Source organism: Alligator sinensis, unplaced genomic scaffold, assembly GCF_000455745.1.
Source record: "Alligator sinensis unplaced genomic scaffold, ASM45574v1 scaffold814_1, whole genome shotgun sequence".
NCBI lineage: Eukaryota > Metazoa > Chordata > Crocodylia > Alligatoridae > Alligator > Alligator sinensis.
The window spans coordinates 665,742-685,557 of NW_005842352.1; the positions used below are offsets into that span (position 1 = coordinate 665,742).

At 42.6% G+C, this 19,816-nt stretch overlaps 1 protein-coding gene across 1 annotated transcript in view; it reads left to right on the forward strand.

Moving 5' to 3' along the window:
* The window catches only part of FBN1 (fibrillin 1), a 242,811-nt gene extending 226,641 nt beyond the window's left edge, over positions 1-16,170 (forward strand). The window contains 6 exon segments of the mRNA XM_014522437.2: positions 1,115-1,231; positions 2,624-2,752; positions 7,197-7,316; positions 9,731-9,962; positions 11,012-11,189; positions 14,889-16,170. Of these exon segments, the coding sequence (XP_014377923.2) occupies positions 1,115-1,231; positions 2,624-2,752; positions 7,197-7,316; positions 9,731-9,962; positions 11,012-11,189; positions 14,889-15,278 (1,166 nt within the window). The 3' untranslated portion in view covers positions 15,279-16,170.
* Positions 16,171-19,816: the final 3,646 nt, after the last annotated feature.

The following is a 19,816-nucleotide window of genomic DNA, read 5'->3' on the forward strand; positions in this document are numbered from 1 at the left end:
ATAAAGATGTTGAACAGTACAGGCCCCAGGACCGAGCACTGGGGGACTCCACTGCCCACATCCCTCCAGGTCGAAAACAACCTGTCCACCACCACTCTCTGGGTGCGACTGTCTAGTCAATTTGCCACCCATCTGACTGTGTAGGCATCAATGCTACAATTACCAAGTTTTTTTAAGAGAATGTGGTGGGAAACCGTGTCAAATGCCTTCTTAAAGTCCAGGAAGATGACATCTACCCCAGCACCCTCATCCAGGGACTTTGTGACCTGATCATAAAAAGAAAGCAGGTTAGTCAGGCAGGACCTGCCCTCAATGAACCCATGTTGGTTGCCCCTGAGCATTACCTCCCCTGCTGGGCCCTTTTAGATGTGCTCCTTGATAATTTTCTCAAAGGTCTTCCTAAGGACTGAGGGTAAGACTGACCGGCATATAATTGCTGGGGTCCTCTTTTCTCCCCTTCTTGTAAATGGGGACCACATTGGCCCTTTTCCAATCCTCTGGTGCCTGGCCAGTGCCCCACAAGCACTCGTAGAGCTGTGCCAGGGGCCCCACTATGACCCCCGCCAATTTCTTCAGCACCCTCGGGTGAAGAGCATCTGGACCTACTGATTTAAACATGCCCAGCCTCTCCAAAAGTTCCTTATATTGGAAGAGAGGGACTCGAAGCAGTTGTAGGTATGAGCAGTATTATTCTATCGTCATTGAAAAAGTAGCTTTGCTGGCAGAAGAGATAGAAAAGAAAGAGGTAAGTTCAGGATCAAAGATACTACAAAGATTAGATGGGAGATCAGACTTAAGGAGGGAGAGGGAGCTGTGTGTGAGGACTCTCCTCTTATGTCCTTCTAAGTCTTGTATCCCACCAGCTGAAGATGGACACAGGGTGCCATCTCAGCTCAGAGATTCCTCTTCTCTCTTTGTGCTCCTTAGCAATGTAGCACTTTGTATTCTGAAGCACAGAGCCAGGCCTGTGCAATATACTTCCAGATTACTCCTCTACAGAGCATTTGTAAATTGAGTCATTAGCTTACAACTGCTTCTCTCAGTGTCTTTATTGAAAAGTAAGTGCCTTGATAAGGACTGCAGATAGAAAGAACGTTGTTTTTTTTTCTTTCAGATCTCGATGAATGTGCAACAAAACAGCACAACTGCCAGTTCCTTTGTGTCAACACCATTGGGGGCTTCACTTGCAAATGTCCTCCTGGCTTCACTCAGCATCATACAGCTTGTATTGGTAAGCAGTGCTGGAGGTGGCTCCTCCCAGAATATAAGTCTATGTTGGGCACTCTTATTGTGTCTCATTCTGGTCATGGTTGTAAAAAGTGGATTAATTCCATTTCCAAATACAGTCAGTTGAAACAATGGGCTGTGGTCTCATCCCACTTGTCTCAGAGCACCCATAAGAATGGAATTTGATCCACTTAAGTTTCCCTTTGCTGTGCCAGCCTGTTTAAATGATTTGCTGCAGAGGAAACATGGTATTTGTACCTAGAGCCACCTTTTATAAAACAACCTTTAGTTTTGTGCCTGAAGTCCATTATTGGACTAAATGAGTGTGTCAGTGCCACTATGACTAGGTGTATATCTGGTAGCTTTTTTATGGCATCCATTCATCAGCGACTGATGGTGGATATTGCAGCTATTCTACTGATTTGTGGCTGCAAAGACTGATGTTAGACTTGCAGGTCCAGCCACAGTGGTTACAGGTGTACATGGTGTTAGGGACTACTATCCTGATGGGCTGTTTCCTTCGGTCACATTTCTGTAATTCGAGTGACCACTTCTTGTCATGATGTTGGACTCTGATTGAGAAGGGAGTGCCACTTTGTCCTATCTCCTGCTAAGGTCTCCCAAAGGTTTGGGTCAATTCCAAAAGCCTTCATATCCTGCTTGCAGATATCTTTGAAGTGCAATTTTGGGTGCCTGGTAGATAGAGACCTAGGAATTCAGGAGACCTTCATTGGATAAATAGTGGGGACAGATAGTGCAAAGAGATCCTCTTTCCTGTTCTCCCTTGCTCCCCGGCAAATAAGTGAGTCAGCTCCCTAAGTGCAGTGGCTGTGCAGTGAGAGCACAGAGCTCTGCTTCATGCCCCAGCCCTCTCCAGTAAGCCATTTCAATTTTGTGACTGAAGACACAAATTGAGAGGCCATGTTGAGGCACTTTAAAAAAGCAGGCCCTAAATATTTAGATGTGAATGATGAGGACTGTGTGCCCATGCCTATTAGGTCTGTTTAAATGCCAGATAGAATCACTTGCTGCAAAAAGTCCTAGCGTTTGTCAGCTCTGCATGCTGAATCTTAATTCTGGTATTCTGTGCTCCTTTGGCACCAGGCTGAATTCTGCGTATGCTGGAATAGAATATCAGATTCAAAATCCATTATGCAGTTTTGAGAGCAATTTCCATAGAACTGCGTCTGTCTGCCACTTGCGTTTTCAAGCAGGAAGGAAGGTGCTTCTGCCTTTTTTTGTTCCTTTATTGCCAGGCCCAGGCTGGAATGGGGGTAAAGTTATCAAATCAGTGATGTTTCTTTCTGGATGCAAGTCATCATTTTTTAATGATCACCTTCAAGATGAACAGTTGTTTTACAAAACCACACTGTGCCTTTAATATTTGTTTCTTTAGATAATAATGAATGTGCCACTGAAGTCAATCTGTGCGGGACTAAAGGTGTTTGCCAGAACACACCTGGAAGCTTTGTCTGTGAATGTCAGCGTGGCTTCTCACTTGATCAAACTGGACTCAGCTGTGAAGGTAGGCACAGTACATAATGCTGCCAGTCTGACCACCTTGCCAGAACACACCTGGACATCTGGCCTCATCCTGGGTTGTCCCAGAGTCTGGGACATCCTGATCAACAAACTCAGCAGGACACTACCATATCAAGCCCAGAATATCACATGTCACCCATTAATCCCTGCACCAGAATGCTTCAAACCCCACGTGTTAGGCAATATAACTGCTGCAGAGCAGCATTCAGTGCAAGCCAGCAAGCACATCCAAGCCAGAGACCCTGAGCATGGCTCTGAGGGTATATTCACTGCTCTAAGGTACCAAATTGCTTATTTCCTGAGATTTCCCTTTACTTATCCCCCAGGGCCTAAGGAGATGGTGATCATCCCTGGGTGTGTAATAGGGCAACACAGACAGCTTCTGAATAAATGTTGCCAGTTTATTGAGCCTGAGCTGTTTGTTCTAAAAGTTGTCATTTATGGCAGTCTGCCCTTGAGGCTGGAGATCTTGTGCTTCCAGGATCTGTAGTTTTGGGAAAAGCCCAACAAACAGACTGTCCCAGGGCCAGAGACACGGTTCTGGAAAATCTGGGTCCCTCTGTAGTGGCAATCTGCCTGGCAGGTCTGCCCTGGAGTTGAGACCCCAGGATTTCAGGGTCTGAAGCTCTGGCAGAGCCATACCATTGGCTTTAGGGACTCTGTTGAGGAGAAGGGGCTGGGGGGGAGCTAAAACCCTCAGGGTCAGAATGCAACAGGGTTTCTGGAAATCCTGAGAGATCCTAGTTTGAGCCAGCACTGCTGGGCTCCCAAGTTCTGTGGTTCTGGAGCAGTCCACACAGTGGAGATGTCCCAGAGACAAAGATCTTGAAAGTCCTCTGTAGCTGCTCAGTGCAACTGACCTTCTTGGATGTGCCAGGAATGAATCTGGCCAATTAAGCCCGCTCATATAAATGTGCAAAATAATCATGCATTGGATGTAAATAGGCTGGGGTTGAAATTGTCTCTGGTACAAAGTTCAAGCTTCTGTTGTAGTAAGTAGGGACTCAACCTGCTGAATCTGAAGAAAGAATTTACAGCCATGAGTCGGCTCAGAGCTGGTGTCAGCACACATGTGCAAAAACATTGTCTTCAACCAGCTCAAAATTTGGCCCCATCTGTCTAGTTTAGGGGGAGGAGGATTACAGCATGAAGTAGAAGAGCACTGGGGACCAATTTAAGTGACCAGTTCTATTCTTCCAGATGTGAGAAAGAGTTGTCAGTATCTGACTAAAAGGTTCAGAGAATTTCTGAACAATGAGCCTGACAGATACAATTTGACACTTTTACTGTAATAAGAGTTCTTTGTATTATGAAAATGTTGTTGGATTTTGTGATGGATGTTCTTTTCATTTATAACTGAGCATTTGTTTAGGTCTGGCTGTCTGGCAGTATCCACATTCTGTCATGAGCTCTACTTTTAACTAATACCACAACATATATTTTACACTACTTAAATTATGAGCAAAATATTATACAGGCTGCTGTTTCTAGTGTGTGTCTGGATATTCTGATGTTTTCTTCCAGTATTTGTCCAGTGTTTATAAAGAATTTTTAAACAGATGATCCCATTTTCTGTAATAAAGTAGTTCCTAAGAGAATGGTAAGAAAACTTGCAGATGCAGCAGCTGACATTAATAAAAGCATTTTCTGGTGTTCTTGGTTGTACAGTTTTACACTTCTACCACCATGGCAGTATCTGAGCCTGTGTCTTTGCCTATTTCCCACAAATGCCCCTAAATTACAATGATTTTGGAAGACATTAAGAGTAACGATATTGAGAAGAAATACTTTGAAACCACAGAATTACATGTTTTTTTTTTAAAATATGGCATTACCATATTTACTTGAGTATAAGATGAGGTTTTTTTCCCCGTCAGCATTTTTTTTGCACATCTTATATTGGCATACCAACAAACTCACCCATTAAATAAATTGGCTATCATTTAAACTGCTGTTAGAAACTGCATATGCTCAGTCATGGAAAAAGTTATGAAGTAGGGGAAAAACACAAAAGCAGTCCCCTATTGCCCTTAAAAAAAAAAAAAAAAAAAAAAAGACAGTTGCTCCCCCACTAAGAAACTCAAGTACCAGGCCAGCACTCAGAGGCCAGAGCAAGCTCCCACACCCTCCCCGGCGTCAAAAATACTCATGGAAATCATGTGTGTGTGTGTATGTCCCATCCCTGACACCTGCCCTTTGGTGTTAAAAATTTGATCCACAAGGACAGGCCAGTGCAACCCATTTGAATAAGAAATAGAGCTCTTTGTGTTCAGTCCCTCTCAGTGGCAACTGTTTTTTAGGTTATGGTGATTCACTACATCAAATACATGTCAACTTCCTCCTCATTCCCACAGTCGAGCAGTGCCTTTCTTTCCCATGTCCATGATTTCTGTTTCTTCATGAGCCCTAAATGTTTGGCAAACATTACCTAACTTCTTTGTAGCTGAGGGGCTTTGTCACCCTCTCCCTCAGTCTGCCACATGTGATTAGAGTGGCCCTGCTGTCTATGGGGTGGAGATGGGGTGGTCCTGTCAGACCAACCTGGTGGCCTTCTTTGACCAGGTCAGAATGCTTGGACGCAGGTGTCACAGTGGACGTAGTCTTTCTGGACTTTAGGAAGGCCTTCAACACTGTCTCTCACCCCATTCTCATTAAGAAATTAGGCAACTGTGGCATCGATGCCTACACAGTCAGATGGGTCGCAAATTGGCTGGAGGGCCGCACCCAGAGAGTGGTGGTAGATGGGTCTTTTTCGACCTGGAGGGATGTGGGCAGTGGGGTCCCCCAGGGCTCGGTCCTTGGGTCTGCACTGTTCAACATCTTCATCAGCGACTTGGACAAGGGGGTGAAAACCACCTTGTTCAAATTCACAGATGACACTAAGATGTGGGGAGAAGTGGGCACGCTGGAGGAGAGGGACAGGCTGCAATTGGATCTGGACAGGTTACAGGGGTGGGCGGATGAGAATAGGATGGGATTCAATACTGACAAGTGCAAGGTGCTGCATCTAGGGAGGAAGAACCAGCAGCATACCTACAGACTGGGGAACTCCCTTCTTGTCAGTGCAGAAAAGGATCTTGGGGTCATTATTGATTCCAAAATGAACATGGGCCACCAATGTGAGGACGTGGTCAGTAAGGCTAACCACACTTTGTCATGCATCCACAGATGCATCATGAGCAGGTCCAAGGAGGTGAGCCTTCTCCTCTATGCAACACTGGTCAGGCCGCAGCTGGAGAACTGCTTTTAGTTCTGGGCGCCGCACTTCAGGAGGGATGTGGCCAGCATCAAGAGGGTCCAGAGGAGGGCCACTCACGTGATCAGGGAGCAGCAAGGCAGGCCCTATGAGGAGAGGCTATGGGACTTGAACTTGTTCATCCTCCACAAGAGAAGGCTGAGAGGGGATCTGGTGGCCATCTACAAACCGGCCAAGGGGGACCAGCAGGCTATGAGAGTCCTTGTTCCCCCGAGCCCTACCGGGAGTAATGAGGAATAACGGCCATAAGTTGACAGAGGGTAGATTCAGGCTAGATATCAGGAGGCACTACTTCACAGTCAGGGTGGCTACGATCTGGAACCAACTTCCAAGGGAAGTGGTGCTGGCTCCTACCCTGGAGGTCTTCAGAAGGAGGCTAGATAGACACCTTGCTGGGGTCGTTTGACCCCTGTATTCTTTCCTGCCTGTGGCAGGGGTCGGACTTGATGATCTGCTCAGGTCCCTTCTGACCCTACCAACTATGAAACTATGATAGACTAGGTAGCACTGTGCCTTATCTGCATATAAGTTTTTGGAGGGTCCCATTGCACCTGACAAGAACATCTGGTACCAGGCACGAGTGGGGAGTGCTAATTAGCATGTGGATCCTTTTTGGAGGGGATCTGTACTACATGCACATACTGAGCAATGCTGGACTGTGGAGCCACCATGGCTTGAAATGCTGTTGACTCTGCTGGGGCCCAGCCCAATGAACTGTATGATAAGTTGTGTGTCTTTTGGCTGTGAAGTAATATCATGTACCGTTTGTTTGTCTGCAGTTTCTGCTCCTTTCTGTCCCTTTTCCCCCCTTAGTGTCACAGGCAGCTCACTTTCACATTGTTTTTGGGGCGGGAATAGTCTGGGCAAGGTCTGACAGTAAGGTTGGGGGAAGAGGAGGAGAAGTTGGGGGGCAGAGGGTGAGGGGTCCCCCATGCCCAGCCACTATTTTCCATGCTGTTGCAGTGGGAGGAGGATGAATTCAAGACAACAGTCTGATAATTATGTTCTACACTTGGAAAATTGTAACAAATTTATAAATTTTCCATATACAGAATCTAATTATTGGGGAGTCGTCTTATATTCTGGGTCATCTTGTATTTGAGTAAATACAATAATACCTGTATTGTGGAGAAATAATTATTCCAACTTATACTGTGCACCATCCTTTTAGATATTGATGAATGTGATGGAAACCATCGGTGTCAACATGGTTGCCAAAATATAATCGGAGGATACAGGTGCAGCTGTCCACAAGGATATCTCCAGCATTACCAGTGGAACCAATGTGTTGGCAAGTCACTTTTCTCTTTTAGCAAAATCAAATGCATCATAACTTTGTGATCAACAAGATCGTTTTCTTTTGATTGTTATATTTTAAAACGGTAATTCAGTCATTTCACTGAAGTTTCTTTTAAAAAATGTCCATCAGAAGACAAATTTGATATGATCCTGTGCATTTGAGATGCTGAATGCACTGAACTCCTATTGGGTTTACAAGCCAGACTTAAATTCAGCAAATTATTTAGCATATGGTGAACTTTGAGCATGTTAGCAGTCCCATTGCCTTCAAAAATAAATACATAAATTAATTAATTAAAAGCACATGCTCTGAAGTATTTCATTTAAGCACTGCATCAAGCCTTATTCAGTTATCTTACAGGCAAAACTCTCAACTGTGGGCTGATGATACGTACATGCTACCTAACAGAATCAAAGCCCATGTTTAGGTATAAGTGTAAAATTAAACATCTAGCGTAAGACTTTGCAAGCATCTAAAATCCAGTAGGAGCCTACTTCTGTAATTCAGCCATAATCCTATGACCAAACAAATGGTTTGTCAGAATTCATCAAGATGAGTGGCACCTGCCCAAATACAATGCAGTGGTGATGACTGCAAAAAGCACTTGCTTGATGCTGATTCAAGTTCTATATAACAAATGTTGTTGGTTCTTTGTTGAGTTAAGAAAAAATAGCTCTACAAATTAAAACAAAACACAAATATGGCTCCTCATCTAAATTTGGTTCTGTCCCAAATCTCTCTGACCCACATCAGTGGAGAATACTACTGGTCATATGGCTTCAGCCAACAGGACTAGGCTCTCTACATAACAGAAGACATGGGAAAAATCCCTATACTGTGCTACAACTATGCACCGCAAGAGTGCTGTATTCAGATAGCATTGACATTAATTATTTTTTCCACTAGTGAGAACTGTATATATTTGTAATCTATTTGGGACCCACATAAGCTTCAGTGTTGCAAGGATAGATAAAAAGATGCATCTGATGGCTCTGCTTTGAGAACCAGAGGTCTCCGAGCTCTGTTTGGCTTGTTTGCTATTTAAGAACAGAAAAATGCCTTTGCTTGTTATTATGGGGCTTCTCTAGGGAGGGCCTTGCTTGTAACTTTGCTTACCAAACTTTTGACATTTAACACAGTTCTTGGTGTGGAATCTGGATATTTACGTTCTAGTGCTCAGTTCACTTTACATACAGGACAAGTTGAGGGTAACTAGAAAGCCATTTCATTTTGGAAAGGTTTCATTAAAGTAGAAGTGATTTGATTTAAATTAATTTTAATTCAACTTTTTAAAGCTTTAAATAATAAGCTGTAATTTCAGCTCTCCTGGTGCTATCTAGATTGGGAAATAGTATGGAATTTGAAGACTGAACCTCTCCATTTATTTTTTTCAGTTTTGCAAAAATTCCTTTCTTACAGTAGAAAAGCATGTTTTCCTAGAATGAGTCCATTTGATGAAACCTTAATTTTCTAGCTAAATTGAATCATGTGCTACCAGTATTTCTTACAAATGAATGAACTGCAATAAGTCAGGATGATTCTAACTGGTGCTCTCCATAGTGTATATATACCAGTTATCTGTAGTATTTACCATACATGCTGAAGATGCATATCTGGGCCTCCTGGGCAATACCACAGGGGAGGAATTGTGTGATAGATTTTTCCAAAGCCTTTCCCTGAATGTTGCTTGGCAGTCTTGTTTCTGAAAACAGTTTGCATCTTTTTGACCTTATGTAATGTAGTGTTCAGGGACTTTCTGAGGTTGTTGCAGCACAAATGTAGATAATCACTAAAGAATGCTTTGGTTCCTCCCATGCCTTGTGCAACATGTGACTGCATCTCCAGCCCAGGCAGTTGTGTTGTAAGCCATATCATAAATTATATTGTAAGAAGTTTAAGGGATTGCTTTGAAAATATAGAGCAAATTGTTTGAAGTTGAAAAAAGGCTACAAAAAGTCTTTCAAAATAGGTACTAAAACCAACCCTATTAGATCTGATCTTTGCATTCAATTCAAACTAATTTCTTTCAAACAATATAGCATTCATATCATAACATTTCAAAGCATACTTACGAATAGGGGGACCTCGAATTAACCTCCCAATCTGAGACAGCCATACCACTGAACTTTGGAGTGGTGCTGGTCCAAATTTACCTTGATTTTCAATATTCCCAGATGTTTGCAAAAGGTATTTTTATTGTTCTTCTCTTCATTAAAATTCCATTATTTATCTATATCTCCTACTTGAAGGGAAAAAAAAAAAGATTTAGCTCTTCGAAAAAGTGTTGTCAATTATTCCTTCATTCCTGTCTGAAGTTAGTCCTTTCTGAAATTGCAAAATAGGGATAAGTTAAATAAGAATTAAGAATAAAAGCTCATTTCTAATATGCTCTGCTTTCCTTCCAGATGAAAATGAATGCCTCTCTGCACACATTTGTGGAGGAGCATCTTGTCACAATACTTTGGGAAGCTATAAATGTATGTGTCCTGCCGGATTTCACTTTGAACAGTTTAGTGGAGGTTGCCAAGATATCAATGAATGCGGTTCTGCACAAGCACCATGCAGTTATGGGTGTTCAAATACCGAAGGTGGCTATGTCTGTGGATGTCCACCTGGTTACTTCAGAATAGGACAAGGGTAAGGGCTTCTCATATTTAAGCTAATCGTCATTATGGGGCCAAAGTATGTTCCGTTCCCTGTCAGTGTGGAGCTGCAGAACCACAGGAGGCAGCAGAGACAATGGAGAATGGGGTTGGATTGAGGAAGGTGTGCAAGCATTTCAGTCCCTCCCGTGCTTGAAGCTGAACTTTTCTGAGCAAATAAGGCAGGGGCAGGAGAGAGAGATGAAGATGCTGATGGAGTTGCATGCGTTGTCCAGTCATTGCCAAAGAAGTCAGTCCACCAGATGCAGTAGTCCATAGTACGCCACTTCTACTTCCCTCCGACTGCAGAGAACCCTGGCCCATGTCTTGGCTAAGTTGCCTGCTTGGGATATTCCACCCTTCGCTATGACTCTAAAGATGAGCAGTGTTTCTCCAAAGCTGTCAAAATGAAATTTCTTTATAGGATATGAGCCGAGATTTCTAGCTGAATGGCACTAAGTGCTCAAGGAATGATTTTCTGTTTATGTGTGTTTCATAATGAAAATCGGAGAATAATCCTTCTGAAAACTTAATTGCAAACTAGACAATACAAATCTGGTCCCACAATCATTGGGGACCGTTATCTTCACTGGAATTTTAGGAACAAACACTTGGAGGAAAAGGACAAAGACTGTGGCCAAAATTTTCAGTGCCCAATGAGACCTTGTAAAGGTGTCACATTTAGAGAAACAAAAACTTAGTACTTTGAAACGCACTCAGAGCCACTTGCTACTTATGAAATTTTAAGTGTGTGTTTTTAAATAGTTAAATATTTTTAGACCTGTGTTAAGCAGAGCCTTCCTGAGCTATGTGCTGAGCCAAAGCAGTGGCATCATTAGGACTGAGTAGAGAAGTTGGCCTCTTGGCTTTAGTAAGAGGTTTGCCTAGGAAAAGAATGCTAAATTCCTTCATTATTATTGTTTGTATTTAAGTAACAAAACTCTTCACATTTTCTGGGACAGGATTAGGATTGGGGTGGTGGGGAATAGGTCACATGAGCTGAATAATTTACGTGGAACTAATTTGTCCTTTCTCATTTCCCAGACACTGTGTTTCTGGCATGGGACTTGGTAAAGGTCAGGCTCAGGAATTGCCAGTCAGTGGTGAAGTAGATGACAACTCTCTATCTCCAGAGGCTTGCTATGAATGTAAAATCAACGGCTACCACAAGAGAGGGAGGAAGCGCAGAAGCACTAATGAAACCATTGCAGATGAAGCAGAGGTAACTGACCTTCTTGGGAAAAGAGTTCGGTTTTTTCCTGAGCCAGCTGGAGAGTTTGTGTATGAAGAAAGAATCCAAAGGGAGAAAATTCAGGCTGTAGGCAGGCATGTCACCTCTATGTGATCCAAAGTGCTGCTTTTGGGACCTCATGGGTGTTTGTGGAGGCTTTCTGAAGCTATTAGGTCTCATCAAGGAGGAGTCATCTTTGGAGGATTCTGACATGCTTACTCATTTCCTATTTGCATCTAACACTCAAGCTAACCACCCACCCAACTACTCAGAAAGCAGTGTGCTCAAGAGCAGAGATGGCTCTTGATGTTGGAGGACAGCATGAGTGTAAAACACTCGTGTGACCTGCTCTCAAAACCAGGACACTTAGTTCTGGGAGTGGGTGGGTCCCCTACTGAATAGGACTGTGTTGAGCGTGCAGGGATGGGACCCTCTCCAGTATAAACACTGAGTTCCAGAGGCTGAATGCTGAATCTGGAAGGACTCCAGTGCATCTGATTGCTGCAGCCTTTAATGAGCTATATGGACATGTGTACAGTCACCCAGGGCTCTGGCTGTGAGCCAGAGGCCATCCAAGAAGTCCTGCACACAGTATTTATCCCATGGCCCAGATAGCAGAGGGGACTAACTCAGAGCATAATCACTAATAGAATCATTAGAGAGAGCAGTGTGACTTATATATTTTCTTAGGTAGAAGTAATTGTACATTAGACAGTAAAGTTTAGCTCAGTTCGGAGGGGTTTGCCTGCCTCCCACCCTCCTGGTTGTTGTTATTGGCCTCTCTCACCTAACAATGTTAATAAGAAATTACTTAAGCCACCTAATATTTACAAGAATAAGAGTCTATCATGTGAGTACCTGAATCTCTTTATGTGGATACAAGTCTTCTTTCACTTACTCCAGTGAATGATTCATAGACATTTGGGCTGGAAGGGACCCCAAAGGATCGAGTCCAGCCCCTTGCCCCAGGGGCAGGAAGTCAGCAGGGATTATAGGATCTCAGCAAGATAAACATCCAAATGTGCCTTGAAGGTGTTCAAAGTGGGTGCTTGAACCACCTCTGGTGGCAGTCTATTCCAAACCTTGGGGGCTCGGACAGTAAAGAAGCTTTTCCTTATGTCCAGCCCGAATTGGTCGTGGAGGAGTTTGTGACTGTTCGATCTTGTCATCCCTTGGGGTGCTCTGGTGAACAGATGTTCCCCCAGCTCCTGGTGAGCACCCCTGATAAACTTGTAGGTGGCCACCAGATTGCCCCGAGCCTGCGCTTTTCCAGGCTGAAGAGTCCCATGGCTCTCAGCCTCTCATCATATTTCTTAGAATACTAATAAAGGCAAATAATACCTTCATCAAACCCACTGTGCGGGAATTGTTTTGAATTGACAAAAGTGAAGAGCTTCATTATTAGGGGGCTTGTAATCCTATTACATTCCTGTCTTTTTCCCAGCAGAAAAATGGTAGAAAAGCATATACTGTACTTTCTAACACCCTGCAGTGCCAATCGCAAGAAGCCATCGTGGCAGGCTTACCTGTGCCATGGACCAATAATGCAGTCCTTACTCACATAAAGCTCTCGCTCACATCAATGGGAGTTTTATCTGAGAAACACAGGTTTTCACTCCTCATTTGAACTTTTCATAGATACGTAGATCTATAGATTATAAAGCGATAAGAACACTTGCAGTCATCTAGTCCAGGGCGGGCTAATCTGGGGTATCTGTGCCACAGGTGGCATGGGTAACCTGTGTGTATGGCATGCAGCAGATTGGGGAGGGGACAGGCAGCACAGCAGCAGGTAGGCTAGGAAGCAGAAAACAAAGCAGCAAATTGGGCAGGAAGCACAAGGTAGGAAATAGAAAGAGCAGCAAATTAGCAGGGCTCGGAGCAGAAAACAGAAGAGTACATTGGGCAGGGGAAGGGGATCTGAGTGGCACTTGGGGAGGGTGCAGGGCTAATTTGTGGCACACTTGACAAAAAGGTTGTCCCCCACTATTTTAGTCTGACCAGTGTAAGCCATAAAACTTCCTTCAAGAATTATTTCACTCCATCAAGTTTATAGCTATGTTTTTAGAAATTTTAGTACATTTGAAAAGGTGCCAGATCAAAGATTGCTTTTCCTTTCATTCCCTTCCACCTCATTCAACTGCCCTGACAGTTGTGATCTGACACGCAGAGAGTTCTGCACTAACAAGCATAGTAGCTACAAGGGAACAGGCCACTGGTGTGAACCATGGGTGTATAACAGAGCCTGCAGGATGCAAGTGGCTCACCAGATTAATCCCAGCCGGCTGCTGTAGTTCTGCAATAGGCCACTCATTCATGGTTGTTCATGGGTATCTAAAACCAGGACGGATTGGAAAAGCAGCAAGTCAGAATGCTCTTTATCACCACAGATGGTATCCTCACTCCAGTGTTGGAGGGATCTGTGCATGTGCCTGCATGGCAGTGCAGTGTTCCTCTGGCAGTGTAGTTTTCCCAGCAACGGTAACCATCCATTGGAAGGGCACCTTGCAAGCAGTCCTCAGTGAAGCTGAAGTTGTCCACCCCTGGAAATAAATTTTATAACCCAGAGAGCCCTCCAGGATTTCCCCAGATACGCCTGAAGCACATGCGAATTAAGTGCCCAGCAGTTTACAGCTTGCACATGTTACCATATATGCAAATCTAATCTTCCATGTGCTAATGCAGGATTCCAGGGGGTACTTTTACACATGTAATATAATTCACAATTGTACAGGCCAGCAGGCAGCTTTTCATGCAGGCATTTTATTGGTGCACAGAAATGCAGTGGGAGTTTTGGGTCTCTTCCTTCAGGACCTTTGGAAATGGGTGCAAAGTCATGTGAGATCAGTGAGTGAGCAGGGTGCAGCAAGTGTACTTGAAGCTGTGATCTGTGGAAAACAAACTGGGATGCCTCAGATATGATACCTCACTCCTAAAAGTCAGTGGCATGTTTGGTGGCAAAGAATTTAGCCTTTGTGAAGGAGGAATTGCACTGACATAACCCTGGCAGCTGTGGCAAGGTTCCAAGCTCATAAGTTCAAGCGGACCTCCTCTTATTTTCCCTGAGATTTGTTTCAAATAAATACACTGTTCCATATGGCTTAGCTCACTTACTAGAGGAGTTCAATTACCTTGACTTAAGAGGCAAGAGCTGACACCATTTGCAGTACTTTATATCCAGCTCCCTTAGGATGTAGCATAGCAACACTAAGGAACCTGCTCCAACAGACAACCTGTTTGTGCTCCTCTCAGGTCACATTATCTCATACACTTCATTTTTCATTTCAGCCTGCTGTTGCTATTGATGTCCAGGGAAGTGACATAGGCATGCACGCTGTTGGGTACAGGGGGTGGAATGGGAAAGAAAGGGTCTGACTGTCTCTGAAAGGCACCAGCTTAAGGCACCAAGCCCATGTGCACATGCAAAAGCATTAAATGCATGTCGCAGGCAGAGAATGCTTTCAGGTAACTGTGACTTGTGTTTTCGTTTGACCAATCCTCTCCCCAAAAATGTGTGTGTAGATTGCCATTGGAGCAAATGAGGCTTGCACAGGGCCTAAGGTGGGCAAGAAAACAGAATCTGTTAACTTTCTTACTGGGCAGCTTATTAGGTTGGGAAGAAATTCTCTGGAGAGCAGTTTAGAAAAGCCTATCACAGAGCACAGACTAATGTAATTTGTTCTCATGCAGGAGCAACAAGAGAGAGAACCAGTAATCAGTCTTGCCAGCTGGGATAGTGAACAAACAGCCATCTTTTCCTTCAACATCTCCAAGCTTAATAATAAAGATCGAATCCTGGAACTGCTTCCTGCTCTTACAACACTGACAAATCATAACCGATATTTAATTGACTCTGGAAACGAAGATGGTTTCTTTAAAATCAATAAAAAGGAAGGGATAAGCTATCTTCACTTTACAAAGAAGAAGCCAGTGCCTGGAACCTATTCATTACAAATCAGTAGTATTCCACTCTATAAAAAGAAGGAACTTAATCAGCTTGAAGACAAACATGACAAAGACTACCTCAGTGGTGAGCTGGGAGATAACCTAAAAATGAAAATTCAGATATTGCTTCATTAATTCATCAACCAAAGACCAAATAATTAAACCAAAGATAGATAGGTAGAACCGATGTTCCTCTCAATCAGATTCTCCATATCATAGGTACAGTCTTTCATGAGTACATTTGTATGAATGAGCACTATTATATTATCACAAAAGCAAGGTACAGGATGAATACCCTAGAACAGAACAACCACTTTCTCAGGCTTCTTATAAGTGTAGCTGAGCTACCTTGATATGTTGAATCTTGAAAACTGGGACTTTGATCATTGGAAGTTGGCCACTGATGCTGAGATACATCATCATTTCAGCAGAGGTACAAGAATGTGCTTTCAACCGATGGACTGCTCTATTTTTGTAATTCTTAAACTTTTGCTTCTCCAACTACAACTTACTAGGTCAGCCATTTATGATATCCATTTGGTGCTAGTAATTTTTCAATCTAGTTTTATAAATGCACTGTAATATTTACACAACTTAGAAGCCAAAATTGCCATTATTCAGTCTAAATACTTCAATCAACCAAAGTTAGCTCAGTAGTTTATCTCAGTTATGCCTATAATACAATACATGTAAATTAAGTGTGTGTATACTGTAATCATGCTATTTTTATCAATGAAGCATTTGTAAACTAGATTAATAATACCCTTAATGTGAGGGTTTGTAATGGTGCTTATAAAGACCAACTACTTGTTAACTGTATACACAAACCTGATGATAAAATTTCTGTGACTTTACAAAATGCACTGAGGTCAGTAGGGACCATTAAACATTCTCAAAAGTCAGATGACAATCAGTGCCCTCCTACACCATGACATTATGTAACACATGTCAAGAGTACCCATAATCATTCATATCAAGGGTTCAATGTCATAAATGTCACAATAAAACCGTTTGTTTTTTTAGTTTATTCTGTGGCTTCGTGTTCTTGCTAAAAGTACACTAAACTAGATGTTTGTGCTTCATGCGTTTCTCTTAGGAAGTTAGTATGGGATATACCATGGTTGTAGCCAGTTCATTACTGAATGTATGCATCTGCTATGCATTCATTGTTCTTGTAAGGTAAGACTGAAAAGAAAGAAGCATTAACAATGCTAATCAGGAGTAGAGTTCTTTAAAATGATTATGTTGCTCCAAAAAGGCAAGTTAAAACAGTTCCAATGTCCTGACCTAAATAATCCTGTCAATCAGTAATACTAATAGCCAAAACATGCAAAATCGGATGTTAAATCATTGTTCGGAAAACATGTGTATTTCATTTCAAAAGTCCTTTTGCTGAAACCTCTTTGGCCTGCTTCAAGTGTTCCATACTTTTCCCCCCACTTCAGCTTTGATTGTCAGATAATCTGAGACTGATTATGAAGGGATATTCCAATATGAAAATCAACTGCAAATTGTAGCTGGGTTTATATGAAATGCATGATGCAAAGGTGCCAGTGTTTATATATAAAGCGTAATAGAGTATATTTTTATAGCATTAAAGAACACTCTATTTATATGCAATGCTATAAAATGCTGAAGAGGAGGAAAACAATCTATGGCACTAAAAGTGTGGATTGGAAAGCAGTATAGTTGATAATAATAATAATAATATACTGAACCATAATAGCTCGTGGAAGGGAAATGTTCTCTAATAATTCACTCAGAATGATATTTCCTGTGATCAGATTTCAGATCATGGTTTTTTTTCTGCATAACATACTTAACAGTGTAAAAAGGAGTTGGCACACAGGGTCACTTTGATATGTTTAATAGACCATGTCTGGGTTTTATTTATCTTAGTGCCAAAATTTTTAACAGCAGTTTTCCACGTGTTGCTTTAATAGAGCAAAACATACTTCACAGCTTTACAATTGTTAGTTCTATTTCCCATTTCAACAGGTAATGAGAAATTTTTGATGCCATGTGTATCAGTTTATATGGCAACTTTCTGTCCTGTACATAAACAGAGTGGAACTAAAATGAATGATTTCGGAGAGTTACCAGGGCACTGTCCAGTACAGTTGCTGGTTTAATATTTAAACTTTTATATAACACCTTATCATGCCAAAACATGGTTGATTGTTCTCCAGCCTTATTGTTGTCTCTGCAGCTCTGCCAGTCACCTTTGCCTGGGAAGCTGCAAAAGCCAGGAAAGGAATGTACAATGCTGTGATTTTTGTAGGTAGCTCAAAAAAATATTTAAAAATATTTCTTTGCCATGAGGTAACAGAGAGAAGTGCAAGGTGTTTAGAAATTAGATGATTCTTTCTATCAAGTAAAGACAAATGTCATGCCATTCCAATTTTGTGTTAGGATAGCATGACAGCAGACCTGTAACTGTGTCAAAAATGCAAAGCCCAAACCTGCAAACAGATCTGCTCGTCTGGAACTATTTTTCGTTCATAGACATGCATGCATGTCTCTCTAAAATGCTGAATCCTTAACTGAAATGTACCTGTCTGCCATCAGTTTAGAACTCTAAATTTCAATAGTTATTAACATGAGTTGAATTTCTTAATTATCCCTGGATTCCTGAACATCAAAAGATAATTTTGCAGTAATCTAGCATTTAAAGAGTGTTTCTGTGACCTACAAGAGTAGTTAAAGTAGGTAACTTCCTGTGTTTGCCCTGGTAATGGGATCCAAGGGACTCAAAGCTTTAGGTAGACTTGAAGTGGGGCTGCTGTAGAATATGTATGGTTTTGTAAGTGAAAGTTGTTTTTCATGTTAGGTTTGGAGAAACAGTGATACTTTTTTTAGCTATTTGAAATAATTGTGTGGCTTCTTTCCAGCGCATTTGTAAATATAACATAGATGCATGCATAACTAGTAAATATAATTTCTTGTTAACATGCTGTTTAACAGAAATGTCTCATTCCTGTATATACCAATCTGTGTTCTTTGCTTGTGTCTTGTAACAGTATCTTGTACGCTTGACAGCTGGTGTGTACTTTGGCAAGACATGACTGTTTCCACAGTCTCCTTTTTAAGCTGACTTTCAAAGAACACAAAACTGTTTGTCTTGTTAAAACAGGTCCCAGACCAAAAATCTAGGTTTATGCTGTCGTGGGGATTTCCTATCAAATCAGTATGTTACTACCAATGTTTCCAGGTTGTAATTAAAGTTCAGCTTTGTGCTTTGGAACAGATACACTCAACTCTGGGTTCCTCAGCTCAAGTGGGGTTTGCCTCTGTTTGAGCAGAGATATCTTTGCCACTGTAAGTTGACTCTACTCTTGCCTTTCTAGGATCATTTGCTTACCCTCATTCTGTTATCGCCTGTCTCTTACCTATTAATAACAGGTAAGTGTGAGGCTGACCAGTATACATTGCACTATTTACTATAGACCATCCAAGCAGGATGACAGAATGGTATCTAGGTTCCAGAGCCTTTCATGCCTCTTTCTAGCAAATGGCAATTTTCGCAAGCAGTGAAGAAGCTCCCAGTGCATTAGAGTAAATAAGACCTTTGAATAATGTTAAAAATGTGAATTTCTTCTATTGAAATCAGTACGTCCTGAACAAAATTAAAATGCCAACCTGCAATATTGCTACTACCCCAAGTAGATATGGTGTACCTTCAAATTCCTCTTCCTTTTGCCCACAAGGTCAGGTAAAACTAATTGAATCAAAATAGTCTCTGGTAGTCGTATTCCAGTCAGCAAAAAGGTGCCCACGCAACCTTGGCAGAGTTGCCTCCACAGATTATTCATGCCAAGGGTACTATTGCAGGAGTGAAGGAGTCAAAAGGTTCTAGGTACCATCCTGCAGTATCCTCTGTGAGATTGTGTAGTCTCTGGTTTTGGCGAGAGCTAAAATTGGGTGCACAAGTTGAACCTCATTTTGGTGCCTTCATAATTTCTTATTAGAAGTGGCCTGAATTTTTAGTCTGAATTTTCTATGTACCCTTGAGGCCTTATTTTTAATCTACTAGAAAAATCAGGCTGTGACTATGACCATTCAGAGTATAATATAAATGTAATTATCCTAAAAGAACACACCACAAAATACTTCAAGTGGAATGACTTTACAGTAATACCTTAAAGCTCTGCTTTCAGAAAATTCACTGGCTTCCTCTCTGCAAGTGTGGATAGAATGTATAGAGCAGGGGTGGGCAAAATACGGCCCGCGGGCCTCATCTGGCCCACAAGGCTATTCTGCCCAGCCCGCGAGGCCCCTAAAAAAATGTAGAAAATTAATATTTCTCCGCCCTTGGTTTCTGTCAAAAATTACAAGAACCAAGGGCAATAGGACCCAGGGGAAGCCCGGTGGGCTCCAACAACAGCAAGCCCCGCCCCCCAGCTGGAAGCCCCAGGTGGGGCTTCTGGCCTGGGAGCATGTGGCTGCCCTGCGCTGGAACCTCAGGTAAGTGGGGGGGAGAAGGGCGGGGGTGGGACCCCGGGCAGGGAAGGAGCACAGGAGGAAGCAGTCCCTTGCCTGCCCTATGTCTGGTGCCTGTGCGTGCTCCAGACAGCCCCATGGGCTGCAAGCAGCTGCAGCAGGGAGTGCCGGCCATGGGGTGGGGGAGGGGCCGCTTTCCTCCGTGCTCAGCTTTTCCCCGGGCTCCTATCCTG